At 47.2% G+C, this 24,459-nt stretch overlaps 1 protein-coding gene across 1 annotated transcript in view; it reads left to right on the top strand.

Annotated features, from left to right (window-relative positions):
• Positions 1 to 24,459, top strand: part of LOC124021033 (telomeric repeat-binding factor 2-like) — a 28,297-nt gene that overhangs the window by 418 nt on the left and 3,420 nt on the right. Inside the window, 10 exon segments of the mRNA XM_046336344.1 lie at positions 2,669 to 2,764; positions 4,790 to 4,920; positions 14,702 to 14,835; positions 16,750 to 16,938; positions 17,744 to 17,978; positions 20,223 to 20,359; positions 20,578 to 20,732; positions 20,821 to 20,929; positions 22,683 to 22,765; positions 22,858 to 22,901. Of these exon segments, the coding sequence (XP_046192300.1) occupies positions 2,669 to 2,764; positions 4,790 to 4,920; positions 14,702 to 14,835; positions 16,750 to 16,938; positions 17,744 to 17,978; positions 20,223 to 20,359; positions 20,578 to 20,732; positions 20,821 to 20,929; positions 22,683 to 22,765; positions 22,858 to 22,901 (1,313 nt within the window).

The following is a 24,459-nucleotide window of genomic DNA, read 5'->3' as shown; positions in this document are numbered from 1 at the left end:
CAGCTGATTTTTAAATAACCTTAAATCAACTCATTATTTATTATCTGAATCAGCTGTGTGGCTGTAAGGACATAAACTGAACCTGCGGGGGTGCGTTCATTTCGTTTCAACGTTTGCTACGGTGCTGAGCGTTTTGTACTGAACGAGACGTTTGGTCCGTTCGGTGACTTGTCGTTGTTAAAGACAAGCGGTGCGTTTTTGAAGCTATAACCCCTCGCCGTTTTTCAATTGGTCGTTCAGTACAGCACAGTTTTAGTTCATTTAACGTTCTGTTGCGTTTTTATGTACTAAAAGCTTTCCAGGACCGAGTTTGGGGAAATGCTGAGTTAACTACACTCATTTATTTGATATTTATTTTACCAGGCAGGTCAGTTAACAACAAATTCTTATTTACAATTACTGCCTACCGGGGAACAGTGGGTTAACTGCCTTGTTCAGGGGAACAGTGGGTTAACTGCCTTGTTCAGGGGAACAGTGGGTTAACTGTCTTGTTCAGGGGAACAGTGGGTTAACTGCCTTGTTCAGGGGAACAGTGGGTTAACTGTCTTGTTCAGGGGAACAGTGGGTTAACTGCCTTGTTCAGGGGAACAGTGGGTTAACTGTCTTGTTCAGGGAAACAGTGGGTTAACTGTCTTGTTCAGGGAAACAGTGGGTTAACTGTCTTGTTCAGGGGAACAGTGGGTTAACTGCCTTGTTCAGGGGAACAGTGGGTTAACTGCCTTGTTCAGGGGTACAGTGGGTTAACTGTCTTGTTCAGGGGCAGAAGGACAGATTTTGGGATTTGATCTTACAACCTTTTGGTTACAAGTTCAACGCTCTAACTACTAGGCTGCGCTGCCGCTCAGTCAGGGCTTTCATACTTCTAGCACTTAGCGGTGCAGAGATATTGTGAAGGAAGTGAGTTTGTGTTTACACGGGACTGTACCGCCCCCCCACCTACCGTCATACAGGTTGTGACCAATACACGCTGATGAGCCATCTAGCGTGTTCCGAACATGCAGAACTATACAGAGCCCTCGGCATTGTTACAACATTTGAGAGGCGACGCGGTACGGGGCTTGATTTGGCCCCTGCGTGCCCCAGAGGTACCGCTGTTGCGTCACACCCTCCATATACGAAGGACCGACCACATTTAAATGGGCTTTTACGCTTACGCACAGGTGTTCGGAACACGCTAGATGGCTCGTCAAGTCTAAATCTGATTGTATTGGTCACAACCTGTATGACAACTGGCCGTGATTGGGAGTGCCATAGGGCGGCGAATGATTGGCCCCAGCGTCGTCTGGGTTTGGCCGGGGATAGGCCGTCATTGTAAATAAGAACTTGTTCTTAACTGACTAGTTAAATAAAGTTTAAATAAACATACAGAATACAACTGGTGTAGAGTTTAATGTGATATTCTTACTTAGGAGCCCATTCCCAACAATTGGTGTAGACTTTAATGTGATATTCTTACTTAGGACCCGTTCCCAACAACTGGTGTAGAGTTTAATGTGATATTCTTACTTAGGAGCCCGTTCCCAACAACTGGTGTAGACTTTAATGTGATATTCTTACTAATGGCTTGGGGGTAGAAGCTGTTCAGCAGTTTGATGGCTTGGGGGGGGTAGAAGCTGTTCAGCAGTCTGATGGCTTGGGGGGGTAGAAGCTGTTCAGCAGTCTGATGGCTTGGGGGGGGTAGAAGCTGTTCAGCAGTCTGATGGCTTGGGGGGGTAGAAACTGTTCAGCAGTCTGATGGCTTGGGGGTAGAAGCTGTTCAGCAGTCTGATGGCTTGGGGGTAGAAGCTGTTCAGCAGTCTGATGGCTTGGGGGTAGAAGCTGTTCAGCAGTCTGATGGCTTGGGGGTAGAAGCTGTTCAGCAGTCTGATGGCTTGGGGGTAGAAACTGTTCAGCAGTCTGATGGCTTGGGGGTAGAAACTGTTCAGCAGTCTGGATGTCATAAGGTGAATGCACCAATTTGTAAGTCGCTCTGGATACGAGCGTCTGCTAAATGACTTAAATGTAAATGTAAATGATGTCTTGAGGGTAGAAGCTGTTCAGCAGTCTGATGTCTTGGGGGTAGAAGCTGTTCAGCAGTCTGATGGCTTGGGGGTAGAAGCTGTTCAGCAGTCTGATGGCTTGGAGATAGAAGCTGTTCAGCAGTCTGATGGCTTGGGGATAGAAGCTGTTCAGTCTGATGGCTTGGGAGTAGAAGCTGTTCAGCAGTCTGATGGCTTGGGGGTAGAAGCTGTTCAGCAGTCTGATGGCTTGGGGGGGTAGAAGCTGTTCAGCAGTCTGATGGCTTGGGGGTAGAAGCTGTTCAGCAGTCTGATGGCTTGGGGGTAGAAGCTGTTTAGCAGTCTGATGGCTTTGGGGTAGAAGCTGGAACATGGAGGTATGACCGTGTGGGAACACTAACTCTATAAAGGTGTGTAGTAATTTAACCTTTTGTTTTTTGAAAATGATTTCTCGCTGATCTGAGAGTACCGTTCCGTATGTTTCCAGAACTGCACGGCGGCGATGAGTGTTACTGGTTAGAGCAAGGGGGCTCGGTCTCAGCAGTCTAGGGGGCTCGGTATCTTAACAAAACGCCCCCGGTCAGAGGAGCCTATCGTCAACAGGCGCTAAAGCAGTTAGCCCCATTTAATAGACGCTAGCTAACACATTATCCAACAACATCCTCTTTCAGATCATCTGGTTCGGCCGTTGGAAGCCTACGACGCCACACCCAAGAAGATTCGAGCTATACAGTTCCTCACCAGGATATATGACGGTGACAAACTCGGTGAGAGTTTTGAGTTCAACATGAAGTGACTTCCTAGCTAGCTACATAACAACACTATCTATGTAACAGCTGTTCCTAGCTAGCTACATAACAACACTATCTATGTAACAGCTGTTCCTAGCTAGCTACATAACAACACTATCTATGTAACAGCTGTTCCTAGCTAGCTACATAACAACACTATCTATGTAACGGCTGTTCCTAGCTAGCTACATAACAACACTATCTATGTAACAGCTGTTCCTAGCTAGCTACATAACAACACTATCTATGTAACCGCTGTTCCTAGCTAGCTACATAACAACACTATCTATGTAACAGCTGTTCCTAGCTAGCTACATAACAACACTATCTATGTAACAGCTGTTCCTAGCTAGCTACATAACAACACTATCTATGTAACAGCTGTTCCTAGCTAGCTACATAACAACACTATCTATGTAACAGCTGTTCCTAGCTAGCTACATAACAACACTATCTATGTAACAGCTGTTCCTAGCTAGCTACATAACAACACTATCTATGTAACAGCTGTTCCTAGCTAGCTACATAACAACACTATCTATGTAACGGCTGTTCCTAGCTAGCTACATAACAACACTATCTATGTAACAGCTGTTCCTAGCTAGCTACATAACAACACTATCTATGTAACGGCTGTTCCTAGCTAGCTACATAACAACACTATCTATGTAACGGCTGTTCCTAGCTAGCTACATAACAACACTATCTATGTAACAGCTGTTCCTAGCTAGCTACATAACAACACTATCTATGTAACCGCTGTTCCTAGCTAGCTACATAACAACACTATCTATGTAACAGCTGTTCCTAGCTAGCTACATAACAACACTATCTATGTAACAGCTGTTCCTAGCTAGCTACATAACAACACTATCTATGTAACAGCTGTTCCTAGCTAGCTACATAACAACACTATCTATGTAACGGCTGTTCCTAGCTAGCTACATAACAACACTATCTATGTAACAGCTGTTCCTAGCTAGCTACATAACAACACTATCTATGTAACAGCTGTTCCTAGCTAGCTACATAACAACACTATCTATGTAACGGCTGTTCCTAGCTAGCTACATAACAACACTATCTATGTAACAGCTGTTCCTAGCTAGCTACATAACAACACTATCTATGTAACGGCTGTTCCTAGCTAGCTACATAACAACACTATCTATGTAACAGCTGTTCCTAGCTAGCTACATAACAACACTATCTATGTAACAGCTGTTCCTAGCTAGCTACATAACAACACTATCTATGTAACCGCTGTTCCTAGCTAGCTACATAACAACACTATCTATGTAACAGCTGTTCCTAGCTAGCTACATAACAACACTATCTATGTAACCGCTGTTCCTAGCTAGCTACATAACAACACTATCTATGTAACAGCTGTTCCTAGCTAGCTACATAACAACACTATCTATGTAACAGCTGTTCCTAGCTAGCTACATAACAACACTATCTATGTAACAGCTGTTCCTAGCTAGCTACATAACAACACTATCTATGTAACAGCTGTTCCTAGCTAGCTACATAACAACACTATCTATGTAACAGCTGTTCCTAGCTAGCTACATAACAACACTATCTATGTAACGGCTGTTCCTAGCTAGCTACATAACAACACTATCTATGTAACGGCTGTTCCTAGCTAGCTACATAACAACACTATCTATGTAACAGCTGTTCCTAGCTAGCTACATAACAACACTATCTATGTAACAGCTGTTCCTAGCTAGCTACATAACAACACTATCTATGTAACAGCTGTTCCTAGCTAGCTACATAACAACACTATCTATGTAACAGCTGTTCCTAGCTAGCTACATAACAACACTATCTATGTAACAGTACGAACTAATACTCATTCCCTGTTGGAAATCAGAGACATCTGAAATGACCCCAAGTCCCAGAATCTGCTGTTCCTCAAAGCTAGCTAGCCGTGTCTTTTGGAAATCAAGTCTGAGATCACGGACACAGTTGTTCTCTTGCCGTCCACAGACTTCTCGTTTGACCCTCAGGAGGACCTCACGCCACTGGAGTCGGCTCTGAGCGTATTGGACAGCATCCGCGACGAGTTGCCGGTTCCCCAGAAAGACTTGGAGAGAGTACAGAAGTCTGTCAGGGAGATGGTGAGATCTGGCCACACTGTGTTGTAGTCATTGATTGGTCCCCCTGTTGAAACCTGATACACTGTGTGTAGTCATTGATTGGTCCCCCTGTTGAAACCCGATACACTGTTGTAGTCATTGATTGGTTCCCCTGTTGAAACCCGATACACTGTGTGTAGTCATTGATTGGTCCCCTGTTGAAACCCGATACACTGTGTGTAGTCATTGATTGGTTCCCCTGTTGAAACCCGATACACTGTGTGTAGTCATTGATTGGTCCCCCGTTGAAACCCGATACACTGTGTGTAGTCATTGATTGGTCCCCCTGTTGAAACCCGATACACTGTGTTATAGTCATTGATTGGTTCCCCTGTTGAAACCCGATACACTGTGTTGTAGTCATTGATTGGTTCCCCTGTTGAAACCCGATACACTGTGTTGTAGTCATTGATTGGTTCCCCTGTTGAAACCCGATACACTGTGTGTCGTCATTGATTGGTTCCCCTATTGAAACCCGATACACTGTGTGTAGTCATTGATTGGTCCCCCGTTGAAACCCGATACACTGTCCTGATTTTCATGTCAGCCCTGTCCAACATTATAAGATGACACCGTGGACTGGTGTCAACACTATTGTGCACTGTAGTGAATTGCAATCGTGGTCCTGTGTAGCTCAGTTGGTAGAGCATGGTGCTTGTAACGCCAGGGTAGTGGGTTCGATCCCCGGGACCACCCATACGTAGAATGTATGCACACATGACTGTAAGTCGCTTTGGATAAAAGCGTCTGCTAAATGGCATATATTATATTATTATTATTTGTCCGTTCATTTCTTCTCGTTCTGGTGTAGTTGTCCGTTCATTTCTTCTCGTTCTGGTGTAGTTGTCCGTTCATTTCTTCTCGTTCTGGTGTAGTTGTCCGTTCATTTCTTCTCATTTTGGTGTAATTGTCCGTTCATGTCTTCCCCTTCTCGTTCTGGTGTAGTTGTCCGTTCATGTCTTCCCCTTCTCGTTCTGGTGTAGTTGTCCGTTCATGTCTTCTCATTTTGGTGTAGTTGTCCGTTCATTTCTTCTCGTTCTGGTGTAGTTGTCCGTTCATTTCTTCTCGTTCTGGTGTAGTTGTCCGTTCATATCTTCTCGTTCTGGTGTAGTTGTCCGTTCATGTCTTCCCCTTCTCGTTCTGGTGTAATTGTCCGTTCACGTCTTCTCGTTCTGGTGTAATTGTCCGTTCATTTCTTCTCGTTCTGGTGTAGTTGTCCGTTCATTTCTTCTCGTTCTGGTGTAGTTGTCCGTTCATGTCTTCTCGTTCTGGTGTAGTTGTCCGTTCATGTCTTCTCATTTTGGTGTAGTTGTCCGTTCATTTCTTCTCGTTCTGGTGTAGTTGTCCGTTCATTTCTTCTCGTTCTGGTGTAGTTGTCCGTTCATGTCTTCTCGTTCTGGTGTAGTTGTCCGTTCATGTCTTCTCATTCTGGTGTAGTTGTCCGTTCATGTCTTCTCATTTTGGTGTAATTGTCCGTTCATGTCTTCCCCTTCTCGTTCTGGTGTAGTTGTCCGTTCATGTCTTCTCATTTTGGTGTAGTTGTCCGTTCATTTCTTCTCATTTTGGTGTAGTTGTCCGTTCATGTCTTCCCCTTCTCGTTCTGGTGTAAACGTCTTCTCGTTCTGGTGTAATTGTCCGTTCCACGTCTTCTCGTTCTGGTGTAATTGTCCGTTCATTTCTTCTCGTTCTGGTGTAGTTGTCCGTTCATGTCCCCTGTTCATTCAGGGGTCCTTCTGTAGCTCAGGGGTCCTTCTGTAGCTCAGTTGGTAGAGCATGGCGCTTGTAACGCCAGGGTAGTGGGTTCGATCCGGGACCACCCATCGTAGAATGTATGCACACATGACTGTAAGTCGCTTTGGATAAAAGCGTCTGCTAAATGGCATATATTATTATTTATTATATTATATGTCTTCTCGTTCTGGTGTAGTTGTCCGTTCATGTCTTCTCGTTCTGGTGTAGTTGTCCGTTCATGTCTTCTCATTCTGGTGTAGTTGTCCGTTCATGTCTTCTCATTTTGGTGTAATTGTCCGTTCATGTCTTCCCCTTCTCGTTCTGGTGTAGTTGTCCGTTCATGTCTTCTCATTTTGGTGTAGTTGTCCGTTCATGTCTTCCCCTTCTCGTTCTGGTGTAGTTGTCCGTTCATGTCTTCTCGTTCTGGTGTAGTTGTCCGTTCATGTCTTCTCATTTTGGTGTAATTGTCCGTTCATGTCTTCCCCTTCTCGTTCTGGTGTAGTTGTCCGTTCATGTCTTCTCATTTTGGTGTAGTTGTCCGTTCATGTCTTCTCATTTTGGTGTAGTTGTCCGTTCATGTCTTCCCCTTCTCGTTCTGGTGTAATTGTCCGTTCATGTCTTCTCGTTCTGGTGTAATTGTCCGTTCATGTCTTCTCGTTCTGGTGTAGTTGTCCGTTCATGTCTTCTCGTTCTGGTGTAGTTGTCCGTTCATGTCTTCTCGTTCTGGTGTAGTTGTCCCTCATGTCTTTCGTTCTGGTGTAGTTGTCCGTTCATGTCTTCTCGTTCTGGTGTAATTGTCCGTTCATGTCTTCTCATTTTGGTGTAATCCCTGTTCATGTCTTCCCCCTCGTTCTGGTGTAGTTGTCCGTTCATGTCTTCTCATTCTGGTGTAATTGTCCGTTCACTTCTTCGTCTTTCGTCCTGTAGTTGTCCGTTCACGTCTTCTCATTCTGGTGTAATTGTCCGTTGTCTTCTCATTCTGGTGTAATTGTCCGTTGTCTTCTCATTCTGGTGTAATTGTATACGTCTTCTCGTTCTGGTGTAGTTGTCCGTTCACGTCTTCTCATTCTGGTGTAATTGTCCTGTTCACGTCTTCTCGTTCTGGTGTATTCCGTCTTCTCATTCTGGTGTAATTGTCCGTTCACGTCTTCGAACGTTCTGGTGTAGTTGTCCGTTCATGTCTTCTCGTTCTGGTGTAGTTGTCGTTCATGTCTTCTCGTTCTGGTGAGTTGTCCGTTCATGTCTTCCGTTCTGGTGTAGTTGTGTTCATGTCTTCTCGTTCTGGTGTAATTGTCCGTTCACTTCTTCGTCTTCTCGTTCTGGTACGTCTTCTCGTTCTGGTGTAGTTGTCCGTTCACGTCTTCTCATTCTGGTGTAGTTGTCCGTTCATGTCTTCGTTCTGGTGTAGTTGTCCGTTGTCTTTCGTTCTGGTGTAGTTGTCCGTTCACGTCCGTTCTGGTGTAGTTGTCCGTTCACGTCTTCTCGTTCTGGTGTAGTTGTCCGTTCACGTCTTCTCGTTCTGAAGTTGTCCGTTCATGTCTTTCGTTCTGGTGTAGTTGTCCGTTCATGTCTTCTCGTTCTGGTGTAATTGTCCGTTCACTTCTTCGTCTTTCGTTCTGGTGTAGTTGTCCGTTCACGTCTTCTCGTTCTGGTGTAGTTGTCCGTTCCGTCTTCTCATTCTGGTGTAGTTGTCCGTTCATGTCGTTCTGGTGTAGTTGTCCGTTACGTCTTCTCGTTCTGGTGTAGTTGTCCGTTCCGTCTTCTCGTTCTGGTGTAGTTGTCGTTCACGTCTTCTCGTTCTGGTGTAGTTGTCCGTTACGTCTTCTCGTTCTGGTGTAGTTGTCCGTTCACGTCTTCGTTCTGGTGTAGTTGTCCGTTCATGTCTTCCCCTTTCGTTCTGGTGAACCCTGTTGTGCTGACATCATTATAACGGTGAACCCTGTTGTCCTGACATCATTATAACGGTGAACCCTGTTGTCCTGACATCATTATAACGGTGAACCCTGTTGTCCTGACATCATTATAACGGTGAACCCTGTTGTCCTGTCATCATTATAACGGTGAACCCTGTTGTCCTGTCATCATTATAACGGTGAACCCTGTTGTCCTGACATCATTATAACGGTGAACCCTGTTGTCCTGTCATCATTATAACGGTGAACCCTGTTGTCCTGACATCATTATAACGGTGAACCCTGTTGTCCTGACATCATTATAACGGTGAACCCTGTTGTCCTGACATCATTATAACGGTGAACCCTGATGTCCTGACATCATTATAACGGTGAACCCTGATGTTCTGACATCATTATAACGGTGAACCCTGTTGTCCTGACATCATTATAACGGTGAACCCTGTTGTCCTGACATCATTATAACGGTGAACCCTGTTGTCCTGACATCATTATAACGGTGAACCCTGTTGTCCTGACATCATTATAACGGTGAACCCTGTTGTCCTGAAATCATTATAACGGTGAACCCTGTTGTCCTGACATCATTATAACGGTGAACCCTGTTGTCCTGACATCATTATAACGGTGAACCCTGTTGTCCTGACATCATTATAACGGTGAACCCTGTTGTCCTGTCATCATTATAACGGTGAACCCTGTTGTCCTGTCATCATTATAATGGTGAACCCTGTTGTCCTGACATCATTATAACGGTGAACCCTGTTGTCCTGTCATCATTATAACGGTGAACCCTGTTGTCCTGTCATCATTATAACGGTGAACCTGACATCATTATAACGGTGTTGACGTCCTGACATCATTATAACGGTGAACCCTGTTGTGCGTCCTGACATCATTATAACGGTGAACCCTGTTGTCCTGACGTCATTATAACGGTGAACCCTGTTGTCCTGACATCATTATAACGGTGAACCCTGTTGTCCTGACGTCATTATAACGGTGAACCCTGTTGTCCTGACGTCATTATAACGGTGAACCCTGTTGTCCTGACGTCATTATAACGGTGAACCCTGTTGTCCTGACGTCATTATAACGGTGAACCCTGTTGTCCTGACGTCATTATAACGGTGAACCCTGTTGTCCTGACGTCATTATAACGGTGAACCCTGTTGTCCTGACATCATTATAACGGTGAACCCTGTTGTCCTGACATCATTATAACGGTGAACCCTGTTGTCCTGACATCATTATAACGGTGAACCCTGTTGTCCTGACATCATTATAACGGTGAACCCTGTTGTCCTGACATCATTATAACGGTGAACCCTGTTGTCCTGACATCATTATAACGGTGAACCCTGTTGTCCTGACATCATTATAACGGTGAACCCTGTTGTCCTGACATCATTATAACGGTGAACCCTGTTGTCCTGACATCATTATAACGGTGAACCCTGTTGTCCTGACATCATTATAACGGTGAACCCTGTTGTGCGTCCTGACGTCATTATAACGGTGAACCCTGTTGTCCTGTCATCATTATAACGGTGAACCCTGTTGTCCTGACATCATTATAACGGTGAACCCTGTTGTCCTGACATCATTATAACGGTGAACCCTGTTGTCCTGACATCATTATAACGGTGAACCCTGTTGTCCTGTCATCATTATAACGGTGAACCCTGTTGTCCTGACATCATTATAACGGTGAACCCTGTTGTCCTGACATCATTATAACGGTGAACCCTGTTGTCCTGTCATCATTATAACGGTGAACCCTGTTGTCCTGACATCATTATAACGGTGAACCCTGTTGTCCTGACATCATTATAACGGTGAACCCTGTTGTCCTGTCATCATTATAACGGTGAACCCTGTTGTCCTGACATCATTATAACGGTGAACCCTGTTGTCCTGACATCATTATAACGGTGAACCCTGTTGTCCTGACATCATTATAACGGTGAACCCTGTTGTCCTGACATCATTATAACGGTGAACCCTGTTGTCCTGTCATCATTATAACGGTGAACCCTGTTGTGATGACATCATTAAAAGCAAGGTTGAACCCTGTTGTCCTGACATCATTATAACGGTGAACCCCTGATCATTAGACGGTGAACCCTGTTGTCCTGACATCATTATAACGGTGAACCCTGTTGTCCTGACATCATTATAACGGTGAACCCTGTTGTCCTGACATCATTATAACGGTGAACCCTGTTGTCCTGACATCATTATACGGTGAACCCTGTTGTCCTGTCATCATTATAACGGTGAACCCTGTTGTCCTGGCGTCATTATGGGTGAACCCTTTGACCTGTCGTCTTATAACGGTGAACCCTGTTGACAGGCGTCATTTAACGGTGAACCTGTTGTCTGTCGTCATTAACCTGGTGAACCCTGTTGACTGGCGTCATTATAACGGTGAACCCTGTCTGGCGTCTGTATAACCTGGTGAACCCTGTTGGACGTCATTATAACGGTGAACCCTGTTGTCTGACGTCTGTGAACCCTGTTGTCCTGACGACATTTACGGTGAACCCTGTTGTCTGTCGTGTATAACCTGAGTGAACCCTGTTGTCCTGACGTCATTATACGGTGAACCCTGTTGTCTGTCGTCATTATACCTGTGAACCCTGTTGGACTGACGTCATTTAGACGGTGAACCCTGTTGTCTGTCTGTTAACCTGTTGTCCTGTCGTCATTTACGGTGAACCCTGTTTTCTCTGTTAGCTGGTGATCGTGTGCATTTAGAACCAGGCCTTTGACAAAGCCAAGGAGGTTTTGATGAAACGGGACAGAGCATTTAGACCTGTCTGTCCCAGTTAACCTGGAACAATACGAACAGTACAGAGAGACATTTAGACCTGTCTGTCTGTTAACCTGAGGAACGGGACAGAGACATTTAGACCTGTCTGTCTGTTAACCTGAGGAATGGGACAGACATTTAGACCTGTCTGTCTGTTAACCTGAGGAACGGGACAGGACATTTAGACCTGTCTGTCTGTTAACCTGAGGAATGGGACAGACATTTAGACCTGTCTGTCTGTTAACCTGAGGAACGGGACATTTAGACCTGTCTGTCTGTTAACCTGAGGAACGGGACATTTAGACCTGTCTGTCTGTTAACCTGAGGAACGGGACAGAGACATTTAGACCTGTCTGTCTGTTAACCTGAGGAACGGGACAGGACATTTAGACCTGTCTGTCTGTTAACCTGAGGAACGGGACATTTAGACCTGTCTGTCTGTTAACCTGAGGACGGGACAGGGACATTTAGACCTGTCTGTCTGTTAACCTGAGGAATGGGACAGAGACATTTAGACCTGTCTGTCTGTTAACCTGATGAATGGGACAGACATTTAGACCTGTCTGTCTGTTAACCTGAGGAATGGGACAGACAGAGACCTGTCTGTCTGTTAACCTGAGGAATGGGACAGACATTTAGACCTGTCTGTCTGTTAACCTGAGGAACGGGACAGAGACATTTAGACCTGTCTGTCTGTTAACCTGAGGACAGAGACAGAGACCTGTCTGTCTGTTAACCTGAGGAACGGGACAGAGACATTTAGACCTGTCTGTCTGTTAACCTGAGGAATGGGACAGACATTTAGACCTGTCTGTCTGTTAACCTGAGGAACGGGACAGAGAGACCTGTCTGTCTGTTAACCTGAGGAACAGGACAGAGAGACCTGTCTGTCTGTTAACCTGAGGACAGAGACATTTAGACCTGTCTGTCTGTTAACCTGAGGAACGGGACAGAGACGTTTAGACCTGTCTGTCTGTTAACCTGAGGAACGGGACATTTAGACCTGTCTGTCTGTTAACCTGAGGAACGGGACATTTAGACCTGTCTGTCTGTTAACCTGAGGAACGGGACAGAGAGACCTGTCTGTCTGTTAACCTGAGGAACGGGACAGAGAGACCTGTCTGTCTGTTAACCTGAGGAACGGGACAGAGAGACCTGTCTGTCTGTTAACCTGAGGAACGGGACAGAGAGACCTGTCTGTCTGTTAACCTGAGGAACGGGACATTTAGACCTGTCTGTCTGTTAACCTGAGGAACAGGACAGAGACATTTAGACCTGTCTGTCTGTTAACCTGAGGAACGGGACAGAGAGACCTTTCTGTCTGTTAACCTGAGGAACAGGTGTCCAGGGGCTGATGGGGGGTAATAATGTCTCTAGGGGCTGATGGGGGGGTAACATCTCCAGAGGCTGATGGGGGGGGGGTGATGTGTCTTCCAGAAAGCGATCTTCCTGGGGCTGGTCAACAAGAGGAGCAGTGATCATTCAGTCCTGCAGCAGGTCTCCTACCAGCAGTTTAAACTGGAGATGCTGCAGTTCTGTCAGAGCCTGTTTCCCTTCTCTCATCCTTTCCTGTCCAGGGTACGTATGGTATTACCTCAGCATCAGTCTGGCTGTGTCCCCTCTCCATAGTGTATTACCTCAGCATCAGTCTGGCTGTGTCCCCTCTCCATATATAGTGTATTACCTCAGCATCAGTCTGGCTGTGTCCCCTCTCCATAGTGTATTACCTCAGCATCAGTCTGGCTGTGTCCCCTCTCCATATATAGTGTATTACCTCAGCATCAGTCTGGCTGTGTCCCCTCTCCATAGTGTATTACCTCAGCATCAGTCTGGCTGTGTCCCCTCTCCATAGTGTATTACCTCAGCATCAGTCTGGCTGTGTCCCCTCTCCATAGTGTATTACCTCAGCATCAGTCTGGCTGTGTCCCCTCTCCATAGTGTATTACCTCAGCATCAGTCTGGCTGTGTCCCCTCTCCATATATAGTGTATTACCTCAGCATCAGTCTGGCTGTGTCCCCTCTCCATAGTGTATTACCTCAGCATCAGTCTGGCTGTGTCCCCTCTCCATAGTGTATTACCTCAGCATCAGTCTGGCTGTGTCCCCTCAGCATCAGTCTGGCTGTGTCCCCTCTCCATAGTGTATTACCTCAGCATCAGTCTGGCTGTGTCCCCTCTCCATAGTGTATTACCTCAGCATCAGTCTGGCTGTGTCCACTCTCCATAGTGTATTACCTCAGCATCAGTCTGGCTGTGTCCCCTCTCCATAGTGTATTACCTCAGCATCAGTCTGGCTGTGTCCCCTCTCCATAGTGTATTACCTCAGCATCAGTCTGGCTGTGTCCCCTCAGCATCAGTCTGGCTGTGTCCCCTCTCCATAGTGTATTACCTCAGCATCAGTCTGGCTGTGTCCCCTCTCCATAGTGTATTACCTCAGCATCAGTCTGGCTGTGTCCCTCTCCATAGTGTATTACCTCAGCATCAGTCTGGCTGTGTCCCCTCTCCATAGTGTATTACCTCAGCATCAGTCTGGCTGTGTCCCCTCTCCATAGTGTATTACCTCAGCATCAGTCTGGCTCAGCATCAGTCCTGTGTCCTCTCCATAGTGTATTACCTAAGCATCAGTCTGGCTGTGTCCCCTCTCCATATAGTAGTGTCCCCTCTCCATAGTGTATTACCTCAGCATCAGTCTGGCTGTGTCCCCTCTCCATATATAGTGTAGTGTATTACCTCAGCATCAGTCTGGCTGTGTCCCCTCTCCATAGTGTATTACCTCAGCATCAGTCTGGCTGTGTCCCCTCTCCATAGTGTATTACCTCAGCATCAGTCTGGCTGTGTCCCCTCTCCATATATAGTGTATTACCTGGACTGAGATCTGTCTCCTAACCCACTGTTCCTAACTGAACTGAGATCTGTCCCTCTCCATAACCCACTGTTCCTAACTGAACTCAGATCTGTCTCCCTAACCCACTGTTCCTAACTGAACTGAGATCTGTCTCCCTAACCCACTGTTCCTAACTGAACTGAGATCTGTCTCCCTAACCCACTGTTCCTAACCTGAACTGAGATCTGTCTCCCTAACCCACTGTTCCTAACCTGGTCTGAGATCTGTCTCCCTAACCCACTGTTCCTAACCTGAACTGAGATCTGTCTCCCTAACCCACTGTTCCTAACTGAACTGAGATCTGTCTCCCTAACCCACTGTTCCTAACCTGGTCTGAGATCTGTCTCCCTAACCTGAACTGAGATCTGTCTCCCTAACCCACTGTTCCTAACTGAACTGAGATCTGTCTGTGTGAATATCAGGCTGCCAGACAGCTGGTGGTGAAGAGACGGGAGGCAGGACAGGATGCAGAGGAAGGAGACTGTCCCTCAGACCCTCAGCCAGAGGACCAGCTTCTACCAGCAACAGAGGAGAAGACATCCAGACACAAACCCAGGTAGCTTATTGATCCGATGTCAATCAATCACTTTAGAAAGCACTTTTAGTTCAGTTATTGTGACAACATGATTTCCAGTTACCGTGTGGATAGAGAGGGGCCCACGGTGTGTGGATAGAGGGGGCCCCACGGTGTGTGGATAGAGAGGGGCCCCCACGGTGTGTGGATAGAGAGGGGGCCCCACGGTGTGTGGATAGAGAGGGGGCCCCACGGTGTGTGGATAGAGAGGGGGCCCCACGGTGTGTGGATAGAGAGGGGGCCCCACGGTGTGTGGATAGAGAGGGGGCCCCACGGTGTGTGGATAGAGAGGGGGCCCCACGGTGTGTGGATAGAGAGGGGGCCCCACGGTGTGTGGATAGAGAGGGGGCCCCACGGTGTGTGGATAGAGAGGGGGCCCCACGGTGTGTGGATAGACAGGGGGCCCCACGGTGTGTGGATAGACAGGGGGCCCCACGTGTGTGGATAGACAGGGGCCCCACGGTGTGTGGATAGACAGGGGGCCCCACGGTGTGTGGATAGACAGGGTAGTGTCACTACCCAAAACTCCCAATACTTTGAGCTCACTGAGGTCGACAACTTGATTAGAGAACTTTAACATTAAAGTACAACCTTCATTCCTCTCTTCAAGTCGTCACCAATCTGTTCAGATGTTTACCATCGTATGGCTGCTCTCCCTCTCTCTCCCTCCAGTCCTCCCAGTCTAAACTGCCTCTCCCTCTGTCCCTCCAGTCCTCCCAGTCTAAACTGCCTCTCCCTCTCTCTCCAGTCCTCCCAGTCTAAACTGCCTCCCCCTCTCTCTCCCTCCAGTCCTCCCAGTCTAAACTGCCTCCCCCTCTCTCTCCCTCCAGTCCTCCCAGTCTAAACTGCCTCTCCCTCTCTCCCTCCAGTCCTCCCAGTCTAAACTGCCTCCCCCTCTCTCTCCCTCCAGTCCTCCCAGTCTAAACTGCCTCTCCCTCTCTCCCTCCAGTCCTCCCAGTCTAAACTGCCTCCCCCCTCTCTCTCCCTCCAGTCCTCCCAGTCTAAACTGCCTCCCCCTCTCTCTCCCTCCAGTCCTCCCAGTCTAAACTGCCTCTCCCTCTCTCCCTCCAGTCCTCCCAGTCTAAACTGCCTCCCCCTCTCTCTCCCTCCAGTCCTCCCAGTCTAAACTGCCTCTCCCTCTCTCCCTCCAGTCCTCCCAGTCTAAACTGCCTCCCCCTCTCTCTCCCTCCAGTCCTCCCAGTCTAAACTGCCTCCCCTCTCTCTCTCCCTCCAGTCCTCCCAGTCTAAACTGCCTCCCCCTCTCTCTCTCCCTCCAGTCCTCCCAGTCTAAACTGCCTCCCCCTCTCTCTCTCCCTCCAGTCCTCCCAGTCTAAACTGCCTCCCCCTCTCTCTCCCTCCAGTCCTCCCAGTCTAAACTGACTCCCCCCTCTCTCTCTCTCCCTCCAGTCCTCCCAGTCTAAACTGACTCCCCCTCTCTCTCTCTCCCTCCAGTCCTCCCAGTCTAAACTGACTCCCCCTCTCTCTCTCTCCCTCCAGTCCTCCCAGTCTAAACTGACTCCCCCTCTCTCTCTCTCCCTCCAGTCCTCCCAGTCTAAACTGACTCCCCCTCTCTCTCTCCCTCCAGTCCTCCCAGTCTAAACTGACTCCCCCTCTCTCCCTCCAGTCCTCCCAGTCTAAACTGACTCCCCCCTCTCCCTCCAGTCCTCCCAGTCTAAACTGACTCCCCCTCTCTCCCTCCAGTCCTCCCAGTCTAAACTGACTCCCCCTCTCTCCCTCCAGTCCTCCCAGTCTAAACTGCCTCCCCCTCTCTCCCTCCAGTCCTCCCATTCTAAACTAACTCCCCCTCTCTCCCTCCAGTCCTCCCAGTCTAAACTAACTCCCCCTCTCTCCCTCCAGTCCTCCCAGTCTAAACTGACTCCCCCTCTCTCCCTCCAGTCCTCCCCCCGGTGGCGTCCTGCTGACCCGCAGCCAGCTGATGGCCGTTTATACAGCCCTGGCCGAGGAGCTGAGGGAGCCCATGACCTTTGCCGAGCTGGAGGAGGAGGTCGAAAGGGAGGTGATGGAGGAGAACGCAGGAAAAGGAGGTGCTGAGGAACCTCTCCTGCACCTCTCTGAAAGCCCCAGGTTGTCAATCAAATCACTACCCTTCTGCTTCCTGTCCTATGGGAGCCTGGGAACCAGTCATATCACTACCCTGCTGCTTCCTGTCCTATGGTAGCCTGGGAACCAATCATATCACTACCCTGCTGCTTCCTGTCCTATGGTAGCCTGGGTACCAGTCATATCACTACCCTGCTGCTTCCTGTCCTATGGTAGCCTGGGAACCAATCATATCACTACCCTGCTGCTACCTGTCCTATGGTAGCCTGGGAACCAATCATATCACTACCCTGCTGCTTCCTGTCCTATGGTAGCCTGGGTACCAGTCATATCACTACCCTGCTGCTTCCTGTCCTATGGTAGCCTGGGTACCAGTCATATCACTACCCTGCTGCTTCCTGTCCTATGGTAGCCTGGGAACCAATCATATCACTACCCTATGGTAGCCTGGGTACCAGTCATATCACTACTCTGCTGCTTCCTGTCCTATGGTAGCCTGGGAACCAATCATATCACTACCCTGCTGCTTCCTGTCCTATGGTAGCCTGGGTACCAGTCATATCACTACCCTGCTGCTTCCTGTCCTATGGTAGCCTGGGAACCAATCATATAGCTTCCTGTCCTATGGTAACCAAGTCTGTTTGTCGTTCCACTCCTTGTCATCCCAAACAGAGTGTATTTCTCCAGGCTGGTCCTGTGGACTGTTCTGCTCCCCAGTTTGTCTAGTGTTAATGTTGTTGATGTTGTGTCCACTGTGTGTCTGTCTCTTTTCATTGTTAAAGTGTATTGGGAGTGACCCCTGGTAAAACTGAATCTGACATGACCCCAGGCAGGGCTCAGACGCTGTGTTGGAGCAGGACGTCCCCAGGTCCCAGAGAGAGTCCGACAGTCCAATGGAGGCTTCCCCTGCTGACCTGGCACCCCCTGCTGGCCTGGCACCCCTTGCTGGCCTGGCACCCCCTGCTGACCTGGCACCCCCTGCTGACCTGGCACCAGGCCCCCAGTGGAAGAGCCGAGGCTGGCCTCATACCATAGCCAGGCTGGTTATGGAGCCAGACAGCCAGGTGAGAGAAGAGAGCAGCAGGGTTGAGGGTTTAATGTCTGTTTTCCTGTGCCTTGTTAATGAATCACTTGGTGGAGGAATAGGGGTTTAATGCAGTCACTGCGTTCATGGATTGAATTTGAATAAACTTCTTTAATTGACTCTTATAACCCTGGTGTTAGGACTCTACCTCATATAACCCTGGTGTGTAGGACTCATTACCTCATATTATAACCCTGGTGTGTAGGACTCATTACCTCATATTATAACCCTGGTGTGTAGGACTCATTACCTCATATTATAACCCTGGTGTGTAGGACTCATTACCTCATATTATAACCCTGGTGTGTAGGACTCATTACCTCATATTCTAACCCTGGTGTGTAGGACTCATTACCTCATATTCTAACCCTGGTGTGTAGGACTCATTACCTCATATTATAACCCTGGTGTGTAGGACTCATTACCTCATATTATAACCCTGGTGTGTAGGACTCATTACCTCATATTATAACCCTGGTGTGTAGGACTCATTACCTCATATTATAACCCTGGTGTGTAGGACTCATTACCTCATATTATAACCCTGGTGTGTAGGACTCATTACCTCATATTATAACCCTGTATAGGACTCATTACCTCATATTATAACCCTGGTGTGTAGGACTCATTACCTCATATTATAACCCTGGTGTGTAGGACTCATTACCTCATATTATAACCCTGGTGTGTAGGACTCATTACCTCATATTATAACCCTGGTGTGTAGGACTCATTACCTCATATTATAACCCTGGTGTGTAGGACTCATTACCTCATATTATAACCCTGGTGTGTAGGACTCATTACCTCATATTATAATCCAAATCAAATGGCCCTTGTACATCAGCTGATATCTCAAAGTGCTGTACAGAAACCCAGCCTAAAACCCCAAACAGCAAACAATGCAGGTGTAAAAGCAGGACTCATTACCTCATATTATAACCCTGTATAGGACTCATTACCTCATATTATAACCCTGGTGTGTAGGACTCATTACCTCATATTATAACCCTGGTGTGTAGGACTCATTACCTCATATTATAACCCTGGTGTGTAGGACTCATTACCTCATATTATAACCCTGGTGTGTAGGACTCATTACCTCATATTATAACCCTGGTGTGTAGGACTCATTACCTCATATTATAACCCTGGTGTGTAGGACTCATTACCTCATATTATAACCCTGGTGTGTAGGACTCATTACCTCATATTCTAACCCTGGTGTGTAGGACTCATTACCTCATATTCTAACCCTGGTGTGTAGGACTCATTACCTCATATTATAACCCTGGTGTAGGACTCATTACCTCATATTATAAGGACTCATTACCTCATATTATAACCCTGGTGTGTAGGACTCATTACCTCATATTATAACCCTGGTGTGTAGGACTCATTACCTCATATTATAACCCTGGTGTATAGGACTCATTACCTCATATTATAACCCTGGTGTATAGGACTCATTACCTCATATTATAACCCTGGTGTGTAGGACTCATTACCTCATATTATAACCCTGGTGTGTAGGACTCATTACCTCATATTATAACCCTGGTGTGTAGGACTCATTACCTCATATTATAACCCTGGTGTGTAGGACTCATTACCTCATATTATAACCCTGTGTAGGACTCATTACCTCATATTATAACCCTGGTGTGTAGGACTCATTACCTCATATTATAACCCTGGTGTATAGGACTCATTACCTCATATTATAACTCTGTATAGGACTCATTACCTCATATTCTAACCCTGGTGTGTAGGACTCATTACCTCATATTATAACTCTGTATAGGACTCATTACCTCATATTATAACCCTGGTGTGTAGGACTCATTACCTCATATTATAACCCTGGTGTGTAGGACTCATTACCTCATATTATAACCCTGGTGTGTAGGACTCATTACCTCATATTATAACCCTGGTGTGTAGGACTCATTACCTCATATTATAACCCTGGTGTGTAGGACTCATTACCTCATATTATAACCCTGGTGTGTAGGACTCATTACCTCATATTATAACCCTGGTGTGTAGGACTCATTACCTCATATTATAACCCTGGTGTGTAGGACTCATTACCTCATATTATAACCCTGGTGTGTAGGACTCATTACCTCATATTATAACCCTGGTGTGTAGGACTCATTACCTCATATTATAACCCTGGTGTGTAGGACTCATTACCTCATATTATAACCCTGGTGTGCAGGATTCTACGGCCTCTCGAGAATCAGTATCCAACGGGGAGGAGTCAGTCAGCCGGGCGGACCCACTAAGCCCCGCCTCCACCTACAGCCCACCAACACGGAAGTATCGAAAACGACGAGCCGGCAAGACAACCGAAGGGTAAGTCAGGAAGGAGGACGTCCCTGCATGTAGTACTGGGTTAAAGGAAGCACCTTTTAACCTTCTCTTTAACACATTACTAACGAGGACACGAGTTGACAAAGGAAGTGGACTGAAAGGGAGAGGAGGGGACTTCCTGACCTTGTCCAATAAGAAACGCTTTGAAAATCGTTTTGCTATGGTGTGCCCTAATGAATACAACCTCTGTCTGACTCCAGGACCTCGTCTGACCCTGAGGAGGATGTGTGTATTCTAGATGACACCCCTGAGCAGAGAGGCTCCGCCCCCACCCCCAGAGAGGCTCCGCCCCCACCCCCAGAGAGGCTCCGCCCCCACCCCCCCCCAGAGAGGCTCCGCCCCCACCCCCAGACAAGCCCCACCCCCAGAGAAGCTCTACCCCCATCCCCCAGAGAGGCTCCACCCCCAGATAAGCACCACCCAGAACTCCACCCCCAGATAAGGCCCACCCACACCCCAGAGAAGCCCCACCCCTCAGACAAGCCACACCCACCAGAGAAGCCCCACCCCTCAGAAGGCCTCCACCAGTAAAAAGGGACCTGATCTGAAGTGGTATGTAGAACTATATAGTAGAGTATCATTCTGTCTTCTCCCTTCTGATGCGATTGTAGGAGACATACAGTTGAAGTCAGAAGTTTACATACACCTTAGCCTAATACATTTAAACTCAGTTCTTCACAATTCCTGACATTTAATCTTAGTAAAAATTCCCTGTCTTAGGTCAGTTAGGATCACCACTTTATTTTAAGGATGTGAAATGTCAGAATAATAGTAGAGAGAATGATTTATTTCAGCTTTTATTTCTTTCATCATATTTCCAGTGGGTCAGAAGTTTACATACACTCAATTAGTATTTGGTAGCATTGCCTTTAAATTGTTTAACTTGAGTCAAACTTTTTGGGTAGCTTTCCACAAACTTCCCACAATAAGTTGGGTGAATTCTGGCCCATTCCTCCTGACAGAGCTGATGTAACTGAGTCAGGTTTGTAGGCCTCCTTGTTCGCACATGCTTTTTCAGTTCTGCCCACACATTTTCTATAGGATTGAGGTCAGGGCTTTGTGATGGCCACTCCAATACCTTGACTTTGTTGTCCTTAAGCCATTTTGCCACAACTTTGGAAGTATGCTTGGGGTCATTGTCCATTTGGAAGACCCATTTGCGACCAAGCTTTAACTTCCTGACTGATGTCCTGAGATGTTGCTTCAATATATCCACATAATTTCCCAATCTCATGATGCCATCTATTTTGTGACGTGCACCAGTCCCTCCTGCAGCAAAGCACCCCCACAACATGATGCTGCCACCCCTGTGCTTCACAGTTGGGATGTTGTTCTTCGGCTTGCAAGCCTCCCCCTTTTTCCTCCAAACATGATGATGGTCATTATGGCCAAACAGTTCTATGTTTGTTTCATCAGACCAGAGGACATTTCTCCAAAAAGTACCATCTTTGTCCCCATGTGCAGTTACAAACCGTAGTCTGGCTTTTCTATGGCGGTTTTGGAGCAGTGGCTTCTTCCTTGCTGAGCGGCCTTTCAGGTTATGTCGATATAGGACTCGTTTTACTGTGGATATAGATACTTTTGCACCCGTTTCCTCCAGCATCTTCACAAGGTCCTTTGCTGCTGTTCTGGGATTGATTTGCACTTTTCCCACCAAGTACATTCATCTCTAGGAGACAGAACACGTCTCCTTCCTGAGCAGTATGACGGCTGCGTGGTCCCATGGTGTTTATACTTGCGTACTGTTGTTTATACAGATGAACATGGTACATTCAGGCGTTTGGAAATTACTCCCAAGGGTGAACCAGAGATCTACAATTTATTTTCTGAGGTCTTTCTTGGCTGATTTTCCCATGATGTCAAGCAAAGAGGCATTGAGTTTGAAGGTAGGCCTTGAAATACATCCACAGGTACACCTCCAATTGACTCAAATGATGTCAATTAGCCTATCAGAAGCTTCTAAAGCCATGACATCATTGACATAATGACATCATTTTCTGGAATTTGCCAAGCTGTTTAAAAGGCACAGTCAACTCAGTGTATGCTAACTTCTGACCCACTGGAATTGTGATACAGTGAAATAATCTGTAAACAATCGTTGTAAAAATGACTTGTCACATCAAGTAGATGTCCTAACCGACTTGCCAAAACTATAGTTTGTGGAGTTGTTGAAAAACGAGTTTTAATGACTCCAACCTGAGTGTAACTTCCGACTGAATGGTTATGTATTTCAGCCATAGAGGATGATGTTGAAGATCACAGCTGATCGACTTTCTCTCTTTTATAATGGTGATGTCATCTGCAGGAAGCAGCTATACAGTGTTGCTAAGGAATCCAAGGATAGGTGGAGTGATGAAGAGGATTTATTTGACTCCCCTCACAAAGAAAGTAATTATGACGATCAGCAATTATGATTCAAAACGATATAATGTTTATTACTCGTGATTTACTATGGAGTTCTGACATCTGTCTTTGTTTAGGTTCTGAGGACAACGCCAGTACTACCGGAGGAGGCAGGAAGAGGGTGAGTTTAGGTTCTGGAGACAGGAAGAGGGTGAGTTTAGGTTCTGGAGACAGTACTACTGGAGGAGGCAGGAAGAGGGTGAGTTTAGGTTCTGGAGACAGAACTACTGGAGGGAGGCAGGAAGAGGGTGAGTTTAGGTTCTGGAGACAGAACTACTGGAGGAGGAGGCAGGAAGAGGGTGAGTTTAGGTTCTGGAGACAGTACTACTGGAGGAGGGTGAGTTTAGGTTCTGGAGCAGGAAAGGGTGAGGGTTCTGGAGACAGGAAGAGGGTGAGTTTAGGTTCTGGAGACAGTACTACTGGAGGAGGAGGCAGGAAGAGGGTGAGTTTAGGTTCTGGAGACAGAACTACTGGAGGAGGAGGCAGGAAGAGGGTGAGTTTAGGTTCTGGAGGCAGGAAGAGGGTGAGTTTAGGTTCTGGAGACAGGAAGAGGGGAAGAGGGTGTGAGTTTAGGTTCTGGAGACAGTACTACCGGAGGAGACAGGAGGGTGAGAGATACAACAGAACAGGAAGAGGGTGAGTTTAGGTTCTGGAGACAGTACTACTGGAGGAGGAGGCAGGAAGAGGGTGAGTTTAGGTTCTGGATACAACAGAACTACTGGAGGAGGCAGGAAGAGGGTGAGTTTAGGTTCTGGAGACAGGAAGAGGGTGAGTTTAGGTTCTGGAGACAGTACTACCGGAGGAGACAGGAAGAGGGTGAGTTTAGGTTCTGGATACAACAGAACTACCGGAGGGAGGCAGGAAGAGGGTGAGTTTAGGTTCTGGAGACAATACTACCGGAGGAGACAGGAAGAGGGTGAGTTTAGGTTCTGGAGACAGTACTACCGGAGGAGGCAGGAAGAGGGTGAGAGGTTCTGGAGACAGGAAGAGGGTGAGTTTAGGTTCTGGAGACAGGAAGAGGGGAGTTTAGGTTCAGACAGGAAGAGGGTGAGTTTAGGTTCTGGAGACTGGAGACAGGAAGAGGGTGAGTTTAGGTTCTGGAGGACAGGAAGAGGGTGAGTTTAGGTTCTGGAGACAGGAAGAGGAGGCAGGAAGAGGGTGAGTTTAGGTTCTGGAGACAGGAAGAGGGTGAGTTTAGGTTCTGGAGACAGGAAGAGGGTGAGTTTAGGTTCTGGAGACAGGAAGAGGGTGAGTTTAGGTTCTGGAGACAGGAAGAGGGTGAGTTTAGGTTCTGGAGACAGGAAGAGGGTGAGTTTAGGTTCTGGAGACAGAACTACTGGAGGAGACAGGAAGAGGGTGAGTTTAGGTTCTGGATACAACAGAACTACCGGAGGAGACAGGAAGAGGGTGAGTTTAGGTTCTGGAGACAGGAAGAGGGTGAGTTTAGGTTCTGGAGACAGAACTACCGGAGGCAGGAAGAGGGTGAGTTTGGGTTCTGGATACACCAGAACTACTGGAGGAGGCAGGAAGAGGGTGAGTTTAGGTTCTGGAGACAGAACTGCCGGAGGAGGCAGGAAGAGGGTGAGTTTAGGTTCTGGATACAACAGAACTACTGGAGGAGGCAGGAAGAGGGTGAGTTTAGGTTCTGGAGACAGGAAGAGGGTGAGTTTAGGTTCTGG

This window comes from Oncorhynchus gorbuscha, unplaced genomic scaffold (genome assembly GCF_021184085.1).
Source record: "Oncorhynchus gorbuscha isolate QuinsamMale2020 ecotype Even-year unplaced genomic scaffold, OgorEven_v1.0 Un_scaffold_1027, whole genome shotgun sequence".
Lineage (NCBI taxonomy): Eukaryota > Metazoa > Chordata > Actinopteri > Salmoniformes > Salmonidae > Oncorhynchus > Oncorhynchus gorbuscha.
Note: the sequence above shows the minus strand (reverse complement) of the source record. Positions and strands in the feature narration are given on the sequence as shown.